The following is a 21,054-nucleotide window of genomic DNA, read 5'->3' as shown; positions in this document are numbered from 1 at the left end:
CCTTTTTTTTTTTTTTTTTTTTCCTTCTCCGAAGTCTCTAAGTTGTTTTCTTCTGATGGTGTCTGGGTTTGGAAGTGTTTAGGGTAAAGCCACTCTTCAGCAGGAAGTAAACACGGCCTCCTAAGTCTTGTGTGTATTTTACAGCTGATGTTGAACCCTTGCGCAGGCGGGCTAGATGGCCAAAGCGCGCTATAAACACGAGACATTTAAACCTTGCGAAATCCCTCAGATGGAGGTAATGCAGTGTTTATTGATGGAGTGGGAGGGGATGGTGAGACAGCTGAAGTGATTTACTCAAGGCCGTGCAGGAAGAGAGTGATGGCTCTGGGATTAAAAATGGAAACTTGCAGGCTCCTGAGCCCAAACTTGAGAGCAAACTGTGCTGTTTCACTGTTTTCCAGTCTGCTTTTGTTTGGTTCAGAAAAAATGTGTTTGCTGTAGTCTTATACAAATACAGGTGCAAAGCTCGCTTAAAGTGCGTGTAATTCCAGGAACATAAACATGAGTGTATTAGAGCCTGCTGTGTGTACACAGCAATTTCCATAGAGAGCAAACATGGAACTCCGGTTCTGAGGCATTTATTTGGGATGAAACAATGTTCAGTCTCTTTGGCGTTGTTTTGAACTGTGTTTCAATAAATACATTTTGGGCTTGTGCGTTAAGAGTAGTTGATAAAATGCATGTCTGACAAACTGAGGTGCTGACCTTGCCTGGAAAGCTGTGTGGTGTGGCCCTTACGCTTGTATTGATCTTCATAGGAGTCTGTGGGGATGTAAAGATTTGTCCTGTTGACAAATGTGAGAGTCCTGTTGCAGATTCAGAGCTTTTACTCTCTTTGTAGTAAAATTAAAAGGTTCCAGTGTGTGGATACTTCAAGGTCCTCATTAGGTTTTCCATCCAGACTTGGAATAAGAGTTTTTGGGACTGCCCTGTGAAGGCCCTGGACGTGTTTTCAGCACTTACCAAATAAGTAGTGATGCTGTCCCAGCAGAGTACATCCCACGTTGACCTTTCTTTCACTAAGTACTCTAGAATGAAACAAGTATGTATTACTGCACCCTCAAACATCTGGGGACTCTGCTCAATTTTGGCATGAGGGTAAGATGGCTTCATAGGTAGCAAAATTCTTACTTTAACACATTATTTATAATGTTCTAATAAGACCAGGTATTTTCACCTTTTGTATACTGTATCCTGAGTATTTATGAAAATTGATGGAAGTGGAAGCAGCCAGACCTCTTAAAGTAAAGCTCTGTAATTAGGGGTCTGAACTGCAGAAATATGCTTGTACATACAATTTCAAAGGAAAAAAGGAAAAGATAAGAGAACCCTCACTGCTGAAGAAGAAATTAAGGCTGTAGGGCAAGGTTTGAGAGCAAAGATTTATGAAAAGGCCTTAAATAGGCAGTGGATATAAAAAGGAAGTGGGTGGAAAAAAAGAAACTTAGAAGCTGCTTCAACCTCTAAACTGATTTTCTTTTCCCCACTTACAAATTCTCTTAAAATTTCTGGAGCTGTTTCCATGTAAAAACCTAAGCGCAGAACAGCCCTATGCTAAGGCTTGTGAATAGGAAGACAAAGTTTGTTTTTTCTTCTCTCTTCCCCTAATATATCTCGCCTCCTGGAGTAGCCAAGGCAGGATTGCGATTTTTTGGATGATATAAATGTGTCTGGCTGAGTAAACTTGGCTTTGGACTGTACTCTGTGCCTGGTGTCTGCTCACTAATGTGTTTTTTAAATTGTGAATGTACGTACACAATACAGGGAGAAGCTGTTGGTCTGTAGTGTTTTGTGAACGCTGAATTACTGGTATAACTGCAGACTTTCTTCTGCTGATTTTTTTAGAAGTAGCTCATAGTTTAATTAAAGCTGAAAGAGATGGGTGCTGAGTGGAAATCTTTTCTCTTGCGTCTCTGCTGGCTTTTCCTGTGTAGACATTTTCATTGCTTTACTGTGGCGGGTTTCTGCAACAGTGTTAGGGGCCAGTAATTCACTTACTTGCTTGGGGTAAAAACAGTTAAGCGTGTAAGTTGTTTGGGTTTTGACTTAATGGCTTTTGAAAAAAGAAAGAAAAAGGCTATTAAGAAAGTGTATTTTAACCTCTCTGTTTATTGGGGAATGAGTATTTCCATCCTGCTTGTTGTGTAATCTCTGATCATTTTGTCTTGGCAAAGTCATGAGACAGTTATTTAAGAGCCTTCATGTGATTTTTAAAAGTCTATCGTAAAAATTAAATGGCAACCAAGAAGTAATGATTATTCTCAAAATAATTTTAGGAGGTGAACTTTATGTAATAGTTGATTGAAATTTTCATTTTTAATATAGGATACACAGACTCAAGTTGGTGAATGTGCACTGAAGAGACTGTTTTGATGCTGTTACTCCTCGCTCATTCACTAGGAAAAATATAGAGCCCTGTTTGCCCAGGAGGTGATCAGTAGCTTCATGGGACTGGAGGCAGAAAAAAAGTTAAAGCTTTTTTTTCCTCCTTAAAAGCTATGGCTGTTGCAAAAATGCTGTTAAAGCTTCCTCAGCTGGGGCTTGTGGGGATGGACAGCAGCGATTTAGTTTTCTAGAAATGAGCTAGTTTTAGTGTGTAACAACAGGTTGGTTTTGCTGTTGACATCAGTGGCAGGGTTGAGAGTTAGGATGCATAAAGGAAGGTATCTAGAATAAGTGGCTGGTAAATTATTACCTACCCCTGTGATTACAGCTTTTTTTCTGGATTTCCTATGCTCTCATCGGAGGCATATTGCTAAGGGTACACTGTAAGAGGTACAATTTGTTTCTGTTGTTCTTGGGTTCTGGTCCTGCAGCAGCAGTTCGATGTGCCTGCATTTTGCCTTCCATGAAATACCAGAAACTGGACTCTTAACGTGCTGCTGAAACCAAAGCTGTGTTAAAATATGAAATGAGAAAGGAACACGCTTTATGGAAAACGTGGTTGCTTTTTAAACATTTCTTCTAAAGAGATATTTGGGGGATTTTATTTTTTCCCATGAAGGGTTTGAATCCGATATGTTAAGGGAAACATTTCTGGGCTGCTCTCCCACTTAAATTAGCTTTCCCACGCAGTTGAAGGCAGCTAGGTCCCTGTCCCTAAAGGAAAAATTCTTCATGTAGAATGAACTTTGAGGGAGACCTTGGGAGGTAAGGCTGGAAAATAGATTCTTCTTGTATATTGAAATGAAAAGCTGAAAGGAAGGACCGGAGTAAAGCACAAAACAATGTAATTTTTTTCTGACGTAAGCTACTGAGTTGTGTTTGAGTGAAGGCACGAGAGTATAAACTGTTATGCGCAGTGATGTGGTCAGGGGCTTGTAAAGAGTTTGTATTTATTATTTTGTCCACAGAATAGGTCATACAGTGTTGCACCTGTTGGTTGGACATCAGTTTAAAGATGTCACGGTTTCTAGAGAATAAATCTTATGACAAGAAAGAGTGGATCTGATGTTCACAGTCAGGTCTTCTATGGGGAATTTGAGACTGGCTGAACTGTTTAGAGCTGTTCCCGTGAGTCGGGAAGGAAAAGTTTCATACAGTTCAAATTCAGACAGATGGAATTGAGTAGCTTGAGGGACAAGAATGAGTGGGGCCCTCATTAATCCAAATTTTGCTTGCACCTTGTTGAAGTTAAACATGATGTTCTGATGTATCTTTAAGGAACTGTCTAAAAGAAAACTGATCCTGTAGTATGTTCATTAGCTTCTTACTGTATTCTGTGAGATTTGTGGATTGGGGTGTTTCTTTAAGATGTGTTTATTAGACCACTGTGACTGAGACACATGAGATCTTTACATTAATTTTTTAAACTGTTGCACTTCTTCAGGTGTCGTTGTGCACCCAGCTGGATTCCTCACTCCATGGGTGAGCTGTGTCCTGTACATCTTCTTTCGTTTCCACTGACCTTGATTTGCAAATAGTCTCTAGGCTGCATTTCTTTCTTTTAATACCATTTCTTGTCTTTATATGTTGTTGCATATTGAGAGATTTAATTTATAATTTGTTTGTAGCAAAGTTAGTAATTTTCTTCTCTTTTGTCTAGATCAAGATGGAGACTTGTCGGGGACGATTTCACTTGTTATGACACAGTGTTGTAAAAGAATAAAAGATACAGTTCAAAAACTGGCTTCTGATCATAAAGACATTCACAGCAGTGTATCCCGAGTTGGAAAAGCCATTGATAAGGTATTTCTTCTGTGGTTTGTGTTATCGCATATATTCTGTGGTGTGTACTCTGCTTTACAAAATTTGGATTTATACTGCAATTAAGCTTAATTAAATTCTTCCTGTCAACTACAGAAGCATAGGCTTGGGGCAGAGGCAAGACAGTGGGGTGTACAGTACTTGCTTTTAGAGTTTGTGGTATACAGTTTCCCTCTGAGGCAGTTCAAAACTCTTAATTTTCAAGAGAACATGCTCTGTTGATATTACTAGACTTAGTTACATCAGTTTAGCAAAATGTTTGCTTCAATAAGAAATACTGGGGGTTTTATATATATATATTTATATATATTTATATTGCATTTCTAGTTAATTGTCAGCAAATAACTCAAAAGAGGTTTTTTGTTCTAGAAGGTGGTGTTAAACCATAGATTTTAAGAAAGACATTTTGTATGTATTTAGATGTGTTGTTGGTTCTTAGGGCTTAATTTTGTAACACTCAGTACTCTTAATGGGAGTAGATGAAACTCCTCATAGTATCTGTGCCTATGCCATAACAAATAAGAAGGTAGGGCATCTTATCTTTGAAGCTCTGCATATGAGACATTCTTAAATCAGTTCAAGAATAACTGGGATCTGAATATATTTTTTTCAGGTAGATGTTAACAGTACTATGAAATGGTACTAAAACACTTTTTTGTGTGTAAGTGGTGCTGTATGTATACTTTCAGGCCATGCTTTATCTATGTGTTCTTTCATATAAAGTAATTCTTTATGCAGGGAGTCTTGTACTTGCTTTTTTGGACATTATGTGATAGTTTCATATCAGAACATGCTGGTGTTGTTAAGTCTAAACATTTGGTTTGAGGTTCACCTTATCTTACTAGGGAACCCAGTAGTAAAATGAGGCTTTTTGTCTGGACAAAGACATTTGCAGTGTTACAGAATATTCGTTCATCCTTTGGGAATCTCATCTAAACTTTGTTAGTAATGGTAATCTGTTAAAGCATTATTGGGCAGAATGTCTGTGCAACAGTTATTTTTTGTTTGTATCTATAGCTGACCATCATGGAGAGCTCAAACTTTGTACTAATAGCTTTAATCCAAGCATCACTGTTATCCAGAGCTTAAGGACGCATCTGCCTCTAATCCTTGCTGCTGTATCTAAACCAATTAACTAGAGTAAAATTCCATCCTTATTATTGGCTCAAAGCCTGGAATAAATCTATGTAATCTTGTCCTAAGTTTGAAACTTTCCTATTCTGCTTTAGCAAGTGGGCTTTGTACAAACAATATTCAGGTTTGGCTATGCCTTTTTCATTTAAATACTCTGAGGTAGAGCAGCCTTAGGTCCTCTACAGAGTGAATATTCAAAGGAAATTGGTGATAGTATTTCTTAGAAGCCAAAGAAAACAACACTGGCAAGCTTAATAAAGTTTAGACTTGAGTCTAATCTTCAAATAGCTGTTTCAGTTGTCATATGCATAGTTTTTCCAGTGTTGTTTCTGTTCTGCTGTTTTCAGTTTATCTACCATTTTTATTTGGAAAAGGGTAGCTGTAACTAAAAACATTTTAAAAATTTCAAGTGGTTTTATAAAATAGTAGAAAGGATACTAGAATCTGCTCTGTGTCTGAGTGTCAGATGGGCTGTTTCAGTGAAGTGTTCAAAAATTGAGCTCAACTTGCTCTGTTCAGTGTTCTCATTCCTCTAGATTGTGAATCCTGGTTTAGTGTCTGTGGTGTTTACATCAAAAGACTAGAAGCAGTGGGAACTGCATGAGTCCCCAGTCCTGCTCGTATTTGGATGTATTTTTATAAAGTTCAGAGCATCAGTTAGGATTGTTTCCTTAAATATGAACTTTGACTCTTTTTCAAGGCAAGTAGTTTGAATTTTACTGGTTTTCCCTGACTGTAGTATCTTAAGGGAACTACTTTAAAAGGTACCCTGAACTCCTGGCCTGGTTGTCAGATGAATATGTGTAATGTTTAAATCCAGGTGGAATTTAATGCTTCCCTGGACAGTGACATTTGAAGGAAACCTTCCATACGAACTTAATGTGATTTCCCTGTTTTGCTGGAAAATATGCTTGAAACCTGCCAGCAAAGTCTGTGTTGGCATCCAAGTCGCATTTGCCTTCCCCCCATGCCTTCGCTATAATATACCTAAGCTTAAACCAATTGAAGTAATTAAGTGTAATTGATGTAGTGAATTGATTCTCAGCACGTTCTGGGCAAAATCCTACTGCTTCCTAAATAAAACGCTTGTTAGAATTTAAAGCAGAACAGCCCTTGCCTTGATTCATGAGATTTATTTCTGTCACATGTAAAATCCTCATTTATTTTATAGATGGATTAATATATCTAGAACACTGCTTATGGTCTTTCTAGCTGTACATGCTCAGGCACAGAAAAATGCAACTCATTTTATTGTCTGATTTGAGATAGGGAAACATGCTAATATTGGTACCAATTTTATGTCATGCATCCAAATGACAGCTGTTGTTAACATGTAGAATCAACAGACTTCCTACTTAACAAGCTTGGATTTTGAAAGAATTTGCTGAATTATCTGCTCATGGCAAATTTCAGATTAAATTTCTGTTTCCCAGTGTTGAGGGACAGTTATACCTACATGTAAAGTTTAGTCTAGTTGTTTTTTGGGTTAGTGTAGTCATTGCTTACGACTTAGATGGGACCTAGATTCTACCTGCAGAGTTCACTCTGAGAACAGAAGCTCCTGAGCATTTGAAAACTGAAGTTCAAATCAGGCATCAAACGTGAGCCACGTTAGTCTGAAATGCCAAAACTTTGTGTGTTGCTTTTTTAGTTATCAGTTCCTGGAAGGTTTATCTAATAAACTAGACCTTTTTTTTTAATAATAGTTCTGCATAGATTATGTGCTTCTGATCCATGAAGTGTTCCCGTTTCTTCCAAAGAGCTTTTCTCATTTGAAAGGAAATGTTTGCATCCAGATTTTTCTTTATTGTAGTAGCATTTGCTCTGCTTCCAGAATTCATCACATCACTGTTGTTCAGCAAGTTGTTATCAGGTAGCTCACTCATCAGCCTCCCTGTAAATCAATTGCTCTTCTGGAATGGTTTGAATTCATCTCAAAGCATGTTTGGTGGGGCTGGTAAATGTTTTCCCTCTAGCATCAATCTGTTTGAGTAGTGGTTAAATGCCTTCATTCAGGAAATTCAGTGGCATAAATCCCCCCTGAATTTTAAGCCTGTTTTTAAAGGGCCAACATTTTAATCCAGATTTTGTTTTGGGAAAGCAAACTTTTACCATGTTAATGTTTGTTTAATATAAAAACTTCTGTACAAACTACAAACCTGTACTGAACATTATGTTGCTGTGAAGAATATGGCTAAATAAATACAGAGTCTTTGCAAGTCAAACTTTATATTATGAACCAACAAACTGAACAGACAAGGTAAGCAAATATATTTTTGGGTCAGAATTCAGAAGGGAAGAATGCACAAAGTGATCTCCACTGAGAAACTGAGGAATAAAATTATTCTTAGTCATTGTTTTTTCTTCATAATTCTGTTGTTACTAATAACATGGAAGGTTGTATGTTGGTTAAAATGGTCCATCTTGTGTTACTTGCATCTTGAAGCCCTCCTTCCATTTCAGCAATTTTCAGTAATGTAGTTTATGTTGTATCATTGGTACATTTAGCACATAAAAATTTTTTAGCCCTAGGCTAGGGCTTTTTTGGTTAGGCGCTTTTTTTTTTTTTTTTTTTTTTTTTTTTTTTTTTTTTTTAAAAAAAAAAAAAAAAAAAAAAAAAAGTTATTGAAATGAGAACCTGGTCAAGACTGGGCTGATCGGAGAATGGATGAGGGGAAGAAAAAAATTTAGGTCCTCAGGTTGTATGATGTGACTTGGATCTACAGCACATCTAGTTTAATATGACCTAGACTCATAATCTTTTGTGGTATTTAGGAAAATTAATTTATGATGGGGTTTTGAAAAGGTTCTCAAGGCTCATAGATTTCTTGTTTCAGAACAAAATGTGGATTTTGTGAAGGAACTGAGGTAGGTGGCTCTAGTACCCTGCCTGCAAGCAATGAGAAGGATGTGATGATATTTAAGGCATAGGTTCAGGTCCAATAGTTGGTAACTGCCTAGAAGAATACAGTTTCTTTTTATAGGATTATACATTCAGTAAGACTTGAAATTGCATGAAAAATAACGTAGCTGATTATTTTTAGATTACTGATTTCCACCCCCCCACCCCACCTAGAACACCAGCTTGTGTGTTCTTGCTACTGCCTTGGGTATTTCTCAAATGGGTTGTTGATGGGTTTGTTACCTGCTACTGCTGTTAGGACAGTGATACCAAAATCAAATGGTAGTGAAACTTAGAGGCAAGCGGTTGGCACAAATGAGAACAGTATTATTTAATCTTCAAGATGTTTTTTTTTTCAAGATGCAACTTAAAGATGAGCAGCATGATAAAGAGCTTACAGCTTACGCATAAGTGAAAATGTTGTTAAATGTGAGATTTGAATCAATGGCAATAATTTAAATGCTCCTCTTGCTCCACCATCTCTGAAAGATGGAAGAGACAATTTGTTAACCTAAGGTTAATGTTTTACTGAAAGCTTGCTAAGAGACCTGAAGGGAATGGTGGTTTTGAAGCCACACGTGCAAGGATGAGAAAGCTGCCCCTTTCTCATGATGTCAGAGCAGCATTGAAGGAGACATGGAGGTGGTTGATGAAGGAAATTAGGAAGTGGCAAATGAAGATGCAGTGCAAAGCTGAGCTGTGCACAGTACTAGAAGATAGCTTGTACCAACTTTATGTTATTTGCTCTGCCTGCTTTGACAGGAGCATGCGTGCTTGCTAGGTCAGTGTTCCCATATTGTGCAGGACTGTCGGTCGTCACAGAGCCACAGCTGAAGCACTGCTGTTATCATTAAACTTCTGATTTCTGAAGTTACTTCTTGGAAGACAGCCACAATCGTCGTGTCAGGCAGCAAGCAGTGCACACTGACTTCTAGACTGTTTCTTTTGCAAGAAGCCTGTTTTAGGCAACGGGTGAGGATTTTTATTCAAATTAACCTGCCTGCCCTGATCATAAAACATGTTAGCAGTTAAAACCCTGGTTTATATCTTGGATTAGAATAAGTGTTGCTCTTCTGCTGCCAAGAGGCACAGTGCCGAGCAGTGTTAAGTGTTACTGAAGAGTCACTGTGACAATATTTTTACTTATTCCTGGAATATGTCCATAGGCCACTGGCCTAAAAATACATGGCAGTGGGATCATTGGAGTTAGATCTGTAAAAGATCTCTCAGATCTTCAAAGCTCATCCTGTTGCTGGGATGTCGAGGTCTTCAGAGATTCGAGTTTCATTGTCGTTTGGGGGTGGGGAGAAGTGACACTTTCTTTTTTCAGCATTGTCTACCCCCCCAGCTATGTAAAAAATTCTCGAGTTAAAGCTTTTACTTCTAATTTGGTGTACTGTAGTGACAGTGATGCATTGATAACGCTATTTTGATTCTAGTGTAGGCGACTTTGTTTTCTGTTCTCTATGCATTTTCAGTTTTTGCATATGGAAAAAGCCTTTTCTGTAGATACTTCCTTCAAAAATGCATCATGGGCTGGAAACCCCTTTATTAGTTAACTAGATTTCTAATTTGCTAGCTAGACTTGTAATTTGTCAATGTAATTCTTTATGGTGGATAATATTCAGACTTGAAATGAGAAAGCCAAAGGACGACTTCTTCTGTACACAGGAGATAATGAAGCAGCTGACATATATTTCACTTTGAACAGGAGGTAATTGAGGGCCAACTGAGTAATAGGCAGAAAGCATCAGGGTGGAGACATAGGTGTCCTGCATAATCAAAGAAAAATTACGTGGGGTGATTTGTTCCAGCCTATTAACTGTTAATTTGTACGTTTCAGAATTTTGACTCTGACATCAGCAGCGTGGGGATAGATGGGTGCTGGCAGGCTGACAGCCAGCGAATCCTCAACGAGGTGATGGTGGAGCACTTCTTCCGGCAGGGGATGTTGGATGTAGCAGAGGAACTTTGTCAGGTAACGTTAAGTGTGGATGTGGAATGTTATCCACCATGGAAAATTATGCTTTGTGTTAGTGTCCTTTTTAAATGTTAATGGTCCAGGTGAATACTGAAATTGTCGGTTTAATCCTATGTTTTCTTAGGCTTCTACTAAAAACTGCCTCTGTTTTTTCAGGAATCTGGTCTATCAATAGATCAAAGTCAAAAAGAACCATTTGTGGAATTGAATCGAATATTGGAAGCATTAAAAGTTAGAGTTCTGAGACCTGCATTAGAGTGAGTCCGCTCATTTTTTTTCACTCCTTTTTTTCTCTCCTTTTTTTTTACAAATTCTTACTTTTAAAAAATATTATCTTTAGTATATTTTGATGTGTCCCTGTTTCTCCTTTGAGAGATCTAGTTACTGTATGAACCCATTCCTTCTTTCCTCCCTGCTGTGTCCCTCCCCATGGGCCGTACTTAACTGAGGGTCTCTTTCATAGAGTAAGAATTAACTTGAATCATTTGTGATGCTGATTTAAGGTTTTGGGAAAGAAACATCACTTGGAGAAACAGTTGTCTGCCATGATGGTACTTAGCCTTACAGTGAATTATTAGTGAACCTTGTTTTAAAAGGTTCAGTTATGAAGGATACCAGGACTTACTAAAGGTGTTGGGTACCAGCAAGTCTTTTCGGCTTCACCAAGCCTTTGGGGTGAGCAGAATTTGACTTGGGATCAAAGTTCTCACTTTTCCTCAAGTCACTCTCCAGATAAAGGACCGCAGGGTGGGAAGAGAGCATGAAAGGATAGGTGTGTACTTTGTAGGCTGCTGCTGCTGCTGCCAGGTTGGTGATGATTAACACTGGGTGAGAAGTGAGCTGCTGTTGGGAGCTTGGACTGACAGTGGGATCTATTAGTTAGATTTCTTCAGAACAAAACAATTCAGTTAATAGATAATACTGAATGGTCAAATGAAAAGTCTGGGAGTATCTGAGGTGTATCAGGATAGACCAGGATATTTTCTTGTCCTTGGTCAACTTTACAACCATTAGACATGTAAGGCGGTGCTAAAAGTCACAGTGAAGAGGAAAAGGTGATGAAATGTCTCATGGGCTACTGTTTTATATTTACAGTAGTGGATATGTAGCTGCTCAGCACCATTTCAGAATAGCCTTTATTTTAAAAACAAGAAAACCCCAAACAAGCCCCCAAACAATTTTTATTTTTTTTAAGTTGCGAGAGCTTTGGTAAGCTTAGGTTTGTCTCGGAAGTGAGGAAAAAAAAAAAACAAAACAAAAAACAACCACCGTATACAAAATCCAAATCCAACCAAAGCCAACTTTTAAGTGACCTTTTAAAAATAGGAACTATGAAACCAAAGCAAGATAAAAATTTTTGTTTCATTCCAGAGCATAATGCATGTATTTAAGATGCCTTTTTTGCATTATTCAGTGAAGTACATTTTCATAATAACAAATATTTTCCCTTTAACATGAACCAACACAGGTGTGTCAGTTCAGGGCTTACTGGCATCCAAACTAAGTGCAGGGATACTCTGATATTCAAACCATGGTGTTCATAAACCAAACCTGGATTATGCCTCTGGGTTGTGCAAAGTTTGACCTAAATAGTTGGTTCTTGAACATGGTTACACAGGTGGAAAGTTCACGTGGTTTATTGCTGTTGAATTGGCTAATTGAAGGGAAGCAACACTGAAATGCCTGGTGTTACAACTGAAACAGGATTTACTGTCAGCTACACCACGTATTTCTTGTAGTTCAAATAATATAGCTGTTGGGAAGGACACTCTCTGAGGAACAATAACTTGGTGTTACATCCATTCACTTGAAGTCACTAAATTAATTTTAGCTTCAGTTTGCTAGGCCTTATGCCTTACTTGTTGCTACTTAGTCATATTTTCTCGTTCCTGCAATGTGTTAAATATTTTTCAAACAAAGGAGAGGGCATGGTCCTTCTTCAAAGGAACTCTTATTCTGAAGACAGCTGAATGGACAGAGAATAGGGTGTATTGTCAGCACAGTTTGTATGCTGGTCTCCCTCCCCCACCTCCTCTCATTTCTGTTCATGTTTATTCTGTTTAAACTCTTCAGTGCAAAAGCTGCTTCTCTTTGCCTGCTGCTAGGCACAGAGAGTCCTTATTTAAAGTGATGCTTCTGTAAAAAACATGGCTGTTACTGAGGATTATCAAAATGTGACAAAACTATACAGCTTAGGATGTAACCGATGTCTTAAATGACTGGTTATTCTGGAGAACTGCTGATGCTAGTGAATGTATTTCCTGTGTTATTTCCCAGCAGATGTGGGTGTTCAGGAGGAAGGATAGAAACCACTCTTGGAGGGACAGTCTCTTTGTGAGAGGAGCTTGGAGGGGTGGCATTGTGCCCTTTGGGCAAAAAGCTAATAAACAGCTAAAATTGGCACCAGTAAATACAGCTTCAGGGGTGCATAAAAGCAGTCCCAAACTGGCCCATTCTAGGGTTAGGTTACTGACACTGTTGTTGAAGCAGAAGGGTGTTACACAAGGATAATTAATTCCATATCATGAACCAGGAAGGGGTGTATAGCAGGGTTTGCCCATGCAAAATTGCGGAAGGTTGGGATGAAAACAATAACCAGTCTCTCTGGCTCTGCCAGTGCTCTGCAGTTGGTGCTCGGCTTAACTTGGTGTTGGAAACAAAGCAAGCGTGGGTGCCTCCTGGTCACTGCCACCAAAAAGGAGTTTTAAAATTAATGACCTTTCAAAAAAACTTTTGAAGTCCTGCTGTGCTGATAGTATTTAGGATTCATACTTGATTTAAAAAAAAAAAAGACTTGAACTGTTTTGTTTTTTTTTTTTTCAGATTTTCTTACTAATAGAAATTCCAACATGTAAAATTAGACTACACTTCAGAATTAAATTTGGTACTACTGGTTACAACTTTTTTTTTTTGTGGGATGTGCAACTTTACCATGTAGATGCCCAGTTTGGCCCTGCACCCTAAACTGTGTAATCTCTGTACTTCTGCAGGATCCCATTAATTGCCAGTGACTTTTCTCATTGTAATTTGGGGGGAGGAATCCATAGGTTCTTTCTGGGTGCATTCTGGCCCTTTTGAGTCCAGGTGGGTGTCCATGTGAAGGTCTGGTGTGAATACCCTGCAGGTTCAAAGCTTTCTGTAATCTCCTGGGGAAGAGAGATTGTCTTCTGTCTGTAAAGCAGCAAGGTGCATAGGTCTTGATAGTATTTTCTGGGACCTTTAGGGGTATGTTTTAAACTTAATTTAATCTTTGTTAGGCTCTGTGAAATTCATTTTAGCTCCCATGTGGGAGCTAGAAGAGACCTCTGTGTACCTGTGGTTTGAATAGTATATTGTAAACTTTAAAAAATTCAGATGGATTGGAGCCTCAGAAGTGAAAACACTCTGAAAGTATAGTTTTGAGAAGAGGTAGGAAGACAGGTGTTGTGATTACTAATGATTTTGGACAGTGGTAGAGAGTATGCGAGTTGAATGTTTTAAACCTCACTTGTTCATTTTTTGTCTTTCCATTGGAAATAGGAACAGCGTGTCCTAGACCAAGTACCTCAGGCCTTGCTTCTGTGACTGCTTTCTTCTGATACAAATCTGTGCTGCCACTCAAAAGAGCTAAAAATGGAAAGCCTGTCTAAAAGCTAATTTGGAAAAATAGGCTTGATCTCAGCCAGATGAAGTACCACGTCATGTGGTTGCAAATATTGGCAGGGAGAAGATGGAGGCTCTCTTGATGCAATACAGATTAATATCTCATTGATGAGACTGTGGACTAGTCTTATTGTTTATTGATAGTAGTTTTTTTGTCTTTCAGCTGCTTATTAGTCTACGGTTTTTAACTTCAGGCTCTTGTTTTCTTAGTTGGGAGTGAGCTTTAGTGCCACTGTATCTGGTTTACATTGTAGACACTGGTCATAAAAAAAACCCACAAAAACCCCTGAAAAAAAAACCCTAACCAAAAACCCAAACCAAAACAAACACCCCCACCCTCAACAGCCCATGGGTAGTGAGTGTGCCCTTCCCTCCTGGTGGAGATTACAGTGTTTACAGTCTTCTGAGGCTCATCTGAAACTGCTTGAAATTAGGGATAAGTAGGGCTTGTTCTTAGTTCAAAGGCTATATTTTTCACTGTTTCCTACTGAAAGGTTACTGCTGTCATTACAAAGCCTTGCCAGTAAAATCAGACTCCTGACACTGTCACCACAACAAATTGAAAGTAAATAGTTGCTCATTAACACTTACATCTTGATGCAGAAGGCTAACTTCCATTGAAAGCTTTACCAGTACGGTAAGAATGCTTAATTTTCTTATTTTAATATTGGTTGAAAAGAATAGAAGCCTCACGTACTCCTTCTTTTTAAGGACCAGAGACTGGCTCACTTCCTTGCTGAAAAGTGAAAAGCTCTTTGCTTAATGGGGCCCCCACAGTGAAAATAGTATAACTAATTAACATTAATGAGAAACAGATGTACTGAAAAACATTGAAACTTGAAGTTCTTAAGAGAAAGGTTGGATTGATTTAGGCCTGACTAAATTGAATGCGGGGGGGGGAAACAACAACCAAACACAGAAACACAAGAAAGGGATGGATAAAATCTAAATAATAATATAACTTTTTTAAAATGCTTTGAAAATTCCAGTTGATTTTACTTGGTGCATGTTTAAGAATTCTTCTATGTTATTTGGAAGCCAAACATTAGTGTTGTCATGGTGAATGAGGCCCAGAAAGTGAAAAGTATTTTTATTGTCTAAGTTGAAAATAACATGGAAAGCAAAGTTTGCGTAGGGTAAAGTATGATATTTAAACTGATTTCCCTTCCCCCTATCCCCCATTGTAAGGTCTTGACAATGTCTGTCTTCGAGGTCCCATTAGACACACTTCCCCTCTCCAGGGCAACATCTGCACACGTATAAACATTGTGGCTTAGAGAAAATGTTTGGTGAATGAGGAAGTTGGAAAATATGTTTTTGAAAGGCTCAGTCAAACTTCTTCAACATGCAGTTGAAGACTATCTGTAATTGTTAAGATTCAGAGTAGTATCAGTCCAAATACAGTAGATTCTAGCTGTTTCTACCGTATATTGTGCCTAATCTTGCACTTGGAATCCAGTGCATGTTAAATTTTGCAGAGGTTAACCTGTACAGCAGCACCAAAAGTACTATTGTTCACGTGTTGCACATCTTTGTAAAGGGTCTGGCCATTGTTCAGGGAACAGTCATATTCTCCTTGAAATAAGTGGTTGATAATTCTAATCATTTCATAATGGTGTAAACTGACACTTAATTACTCTAATGTCCCATTGTACCTCCTCGTTTCTTCTAGGTGGGCAGTATCCAACAGAGAAATGCTCATGGCACAGAATAGTTCATTGGAATTTAAACTGCACAGATTATATTTCATTAGTTTATTGATGGGTGGAACAGCAAATCAAAGAGAAGCACTTCAGTATGCGAAAAACTTCCAACCATTTGCCCTAAATCATCAGAAAGGTAAGTTTTCAGTCACATTAAGGGTTTTTAAAGCACTTGAATGTGGCACCATGGAGTAAAATATAAATTGCATTCCAAATGTGGTTAGCTCCGTTATTTGCATTTTGTTAGAGGCTTCTTATTTTTGTATTTTTGTATAACCTGAATCCTTACAGTTTGACTTAATGCCTTTTTTCTTTTAAAGAGGGAATAAAATTATATTTTAATATGTCTGCATATTTGCTTAAATTTAAGGTTTTTGACTCTTTAAATAATACGTAGATCACATCTAGAATAGGCCTGCTGCCAGGGTAAAGTGTTAAAAATGCACAGAAATGTTCTTGGAATAGTCTGCTATTTTCTGCTGCGTGGGGTAATACAAAGAGAAGTGAAACTTTTGAAAAATGGGCAATATGTGAGTTAAGTGAACAATCTCAAATTGAATCCAGTAAAGCCTAATTTTTAGGATACCGTGTGTGCGTCAAAGCTTACCAAAAAAGTAAACCTGTTCAGAGCAGATTAATAGGCAGCATGCCATGCTCGTAGAGGAGCAGATGCCCCCCCCCCCCCCATCCATAGTGGACTGGTGCTCTCACAGCTGTAGGGGTCAGTTCTGTGATGGCTATAATTGTATTTTGTAGAGGTGAGGACATGTATTATTGATTTGGAGCATCTGCCTGTTTTCCATGTAAAAACTAAGACTGTAGACACATTGGCTTTTATCTGTCCCATAAAATAATTAACTGTTCCTGGTCCCTCACAGATATTCAGGTTTTGATGGGCAGCCTGGTGTATCTGCGGCAAGGTATAGAGAACTCTCCCTACGTTCATCTATTAGATGCAAACCAGTGGGCGGACATCTGTGACATCTTTACAAGAGATGCCTGTGCTCTTCTGGGTCTCTCAGTTGAATCACCTCTCAGTGTTAGGTATGCTGGCTTTCACTTGCTTTTAAAACGAGGTACACAGTGTTTTGGTTTCTGTTTCTTGTTGAGGACAAAAGAAACAGCTTTTGAGAAGTAGTGTCATCTAGTTTGTATTAAATTAAGAGTATAGTTACACTTAGTTCTAACAAGATTTGCAAAGATTAGAAGTCAGAGGTTCCCGTGTGCTTTGCTTTACCCTGCACCTTTGCAGCGCAAGAGGAAGCATTTATGGGTGGAATTTGGCTTCCATAGTTTAGACACCATTGCAAAAGGTGAGGATGGCAATCAGCTCATTATTCCCAAGGCAAATGTGTGAAAATTGTCCCTGCTGTTTAACAGCAAAAAACCCCCAAACTGTGGCTGTGATTCTATCAGTATTTGATTGCCTTGGTTTTTAATCCACACATTACTTAACCTTTTTTCTCTTCAGAAGAATGCTTGAGAGTTATGTTGTGATTTCAGCTATAAATTTCCAAATTGTTTGTTGGACCTCGTTTGCAAAGAAGGAGGCACTTTCAATCCAAACTCAATACCTAATCTGACAAAATACAAATCTGTAGGAGGATGCTAGATATGTGAAGAAAACCGAACCTAATCTCTTCTAGTTTCTCTGAAGATAAAACAGATTAGCTGCTATTTAGCTCCCCAGATACACTCACCTGATGTTCTCATTTTCATTTCAGATATTAAATAGAAAATAAATGATATGTATCTTTCTGGGCTAGATTAGCACAAGCTTCACTACCTCTTGCTTTTTTTTTTTTTTTGTACTGTTTGCATGTTGCTGTTATTAGACTTCAGTGCTAAGTTTAGAGCACTTAAAACTGTCAAGGCTTCTGCTTCCTCTGTTTGCACCTCTGCCACAAAATACAACAGAAGCAACGAAGGGAGCACTTTGAGATTAATTGTGTTTCTGCAATAAACATTACGAGTTTCCGTTTGAGAGTTTTATAGATATCTAAAACTTCTGTCTCTGGCTTTTTCATCTTTTTCCTCTTTCAAGTTAACAGCAATCCTTTACGTTTTAATTGCTCGTTCACTGACGCTGTAATGTGGTTTTCAGTGCAAATGGCCAAGAGATTTCTGGTGAAGTGGAAAATCCCCGTTATTGATGTTTGTATTGGTTGGACACTTGCTTTGTGCCTGGTGTGAAATTGATTGCACTGGAATGTATTTACTGTATAGGTGGTATTGATACTTTTGTCATAAACAAGGCTGTTCTAAACTGGTGTGATCTTTCAGTGCTGCAAATCCTTTAGAAATTAAAGCAGCTTGAAGTTAAATCCCTGCTATAAAATATATTGCTTTCTAGAACATGAGTAGTGGTCACTTTTTTAAGGCTGTTTGGTTTCTCCAGTATTTATCTAATCCTATACAGGCCTCCTGGTCTGATTTACTGTGTGGAGTCAGTGGAAAAGTTCTGTCATACTAAGGAGGTCATGGTTCAGGGTCTTGAGGGCTACAGGACACCATTTGAGTTTACTATTTACTTGAATTATTATACTCTTAAAGAACTCTTCCTGAAATGTTTTCATACAGAACCATTAAAGTAATAATGCTTTTATTTCTAGAAATACTATTTGTCTAAAATTTCCAGAGGATTAACGTAAATTATGCTCAGGGCTGAAATAACCAGAAGGCAAAGTGCAAGGATTAAAATGGCCAGTTGGAGGTGAGGGGTATGATGTTTTTTTTGTTTTAGCTTAGGCAAGAGATCCATAGGTTTCAGGCACATCCCATCCCTCCCAAGTAAACTAGCCAGAATGTTCTGTGGAAACATCAAAACAAGTATTTGGAGAGGAAGAGTGGAGAGGAAGCTTGTGACTTCTCTGGACAATAAAATTTGCACAAATAGTAAAATAGTCTGCCAAAAAAACAGAGCAGGCTCATACCAAGGCCAAATCTTGTTTCTGTTGCTGCTAATTTCCAGGTCTATAGCACTGTCATTAGACTTAAATCCATCAAAACTTCTGTTAATTTGTGGAAACTGAGTGTCATACTTTCTTTTGAAACATAGTGAAATATTTCAAAGTAATGTGGTAAGTTCTGGTAATAGTAACTCCCTGAGCAGGATGCACTGTTGGGACACTGACTTTGGTTGGTTGTATACTGCCATTCTTGTTACAGGCTGTGGTTTTCTTCCTTTGCTGCCTTCCTGTGTTTTTTTTTTTTCTACATTGTTTCCTTGATTTTTAGTTGAAGGTGGAAAGACATGTTTCTCTACATGATAATTACATATAATTAAAGGATTATGTGTTGTGTGTACACGTGGGTTACGTGGAAACTCCTGGGCTGTATGTACTCTTCCATAGTTGAGAGCAGCTGCCTCTATAAGCTAACATGTCTTCTTCCTATACAGCTCAAAATAAAAGTAGGTGGTATAGAAATTCATTACAAGACTCAGAGCAGGGATTAACTGTTGTTTTCAGTCAGGAGTGTAGTACATGAGGGCCCTAGCCTAAGATGCAGGGCAGCTGATAACTTGCCCTAAAACTCTTGTTTGTTATGCTTGAAGGGAGCTTAGACATACAGACAAGAACTGCATGAAGTAGCACAGCACTCTTGTGTCCCAGCCTTTAAAGTAGAAATATGAAAAATGCTGGTTTCCTAACAGACAACATATGTTAATGTTTCTTTTTTTTGCAGTTTTTCAGCAGGTTGTGTAGCATTACCAGCTCTAATTAATATCAAGGCAGTTATTGAGCAAAGGCAGTGCACAGGTGTTTGGAACCAGAAGGATGAACTACCGGTGAGTTGATGCTAAGCTCTCCTAGGGCAGATTTCGAATGTTAAATGCTGGTTTGGGTTTTCTTCTGTGCTGAGCGTTAAGGGATGTTATACACAGTTGCCACCTCCATCACCTCCAGGGCTTGAGACTTCCTACAGTTACAGAGACCTCTGGGTCTCCATCCCAGACTGATGGATGTGACTGCTGCTTTCCTATTTGTAGTCTTGCATAAAACGTAAGTGTAGACAGCCAAGATCTCTTCCTCCTTTTTGGCTGGTAAAGATAGAAATTCACTGATGAAAGCACACACGCACCACTCTAGATTCACAAGCAAATGCATGTTCAGGGACCCTCAAATACTGGCATGGACCTTCTGGCCCCTTCTATACCCCTTTCTGGCCATTCTTTCCCAGTCCCCTTCCTCTTCATGTTCCTCCTGCAATTTGTATATTTCTGCTGACTCCCTCTCCTCCGAGACCCCCAAGTTTGCATTCTTATCTGTGGCAAAGTGTGAGTTTGGTTGTAGTTTCTTGATAACCTATCAAATAGTGTGACTGTCAAAGCTGTTTCTTGTTGTCTCGGTTATGTTTGTCTGCCAGGTTTAGGTTTGTATTTCTGTTTGTTGCTCTCCCCTTTGCTTATATCCCCTTTCACATTGAAAAGGTCTTTGATCACATGACCTTAACAAAACAGATGCTTTCATCTTCCACTTAACCTTACACTGAACGTGTGAGATGTTTTATGTAAGTGGAAAGCAGCTGAGAGCCCAAGCTAGGCTTGAGCTCTGTCCATGGGTTGCTTTGCACTGTCTGTCAGGCAGATAGGAGATGAAAGAATTAAGTGCTGCATCTGGGGACGCAGGAGCTGAATTGGGATCCAATGCATTATGCTTCCAGCACAACTCATTTATATTGGTTGAAATGAAGTTTAGTTGTTACAAAACCCCAGTTTCCCTTTATAGCTCTTACCAGGTGTGTGCAGCTCTCCAGTGGCCTGGTCTTGATTTGTAAAGAAAACCTGTTTAGTGGAAGCTAGGCATGAACTGAGTTAGCATCTTTGATTGTAGCTGGAAGAGATTAACCTGTAGCGTAAGTACGTGTGGTGAGTTTCTCCCAGCTATGTTTTCTGTAACACTGAGAGTGTAACTTCCAAGTGTGACAGATTCATGCCCTGCTGTCCATGCAGGAATGATCAGCAAGGGAGTGTTCAGGAAAAGATTGCTGTCAGATGCAGACCAGTTAATAGTACATGTAGGCCTCCTTGCATTTTCTGAACCTGAGGTTCTCTAACACGTGCTGCGAAGGCAGTATGGGGTTGGGAAGCCTTATTTTCATTGTGCAAAGACAGGGATTGTGGCGTGAAAAGGCTCTATTGTCAGATTCTGTTGCAAGTTAAACCTGTCAGAACTGAGGACTGGTCAGAGCCCGGAGCTTCAGGTACAGAAACTGTGATTTTTGCAGTTCATAGTCAATTTATGAAGTCACAGACCTGTTCTCTGTGAGATGTCCCTTCCTGAAATCATTTTGTTCTGATTGCAAGAGTTGTGCTGGACCTGTGTCTTCTGTGTTGGTACTGAAAAGAAATTATTCTGCTACACTTCATTATTGACACGACATGTACATGTTGGGAGAATCGTTCAAGGAACTGTAGAACGTTAACATAATCAATCCAAGGGGTTTTGACACCCACAGCCCACACCCCCCCCCCCCCCCCCCCC

The 21,054-nt window shown here is 38.8% G+C and overlaps 1 protein-coding gene across 1 annotated transcript in view; it reads left to right on the top strand.

Moving 5' to 3' along the window:
• Window positions 1-4,051: 4,051 nt before the first annotated feature.
• RMND5A (required for meiotic nuclear division 5 homolog A) overlaps window positions 4,052-21,054 on the top strand; it is a 20,670-nt gene continuing 3,667 nt past the window's right edge. Inside the window, exons 1-6 of the mRNA XM_026847143.1 lie at window positions 4,052-4,188; window positions 10,086-10,220; window positions 10,380-10,480; window positions 15,538-15,704; window positions 16,447-16,612; window positions 19,256-19,358. Of these exons, the coding sequence (XP_026702944.1) occupies window positions 4,084-4,188; window positions 10,086-10,220; window positions 10,380-10,480; window positions 15,538-15,704; window positions 16,447-16,612; window positions 19,256-19,358 (777 nt within the window). The 5' untranslated portion in view covers window positions 4,052-4,083. The remainder of the gene's footprint in view (window positions 4,189-10,085; window positions 10,221-10,379; window positions 10,481-15,537; window positions 15,705-16,446; window positions 16,613-19,255; window positions 19,359-21,054) is intronic.

This window comes from Athene cunicularia (genome assembly GCF_003259725.1).
Source record: "Athene cunicularia isolate RWA chromosome 4 unlocalized genomic scaffold, athCun1 chr4_part1, whole genome shotgun sequence".
Lineage (NCBI taxonomy): Eukaryota > Metazoa > Chordata > Aves > Strigiformes > Strigidae > Athene > Athene cunicularia.
Note: the sequence above shows the minus strand (reverse complement) of the source record. Positions and strands in the feature narration are given on the sequence as shown.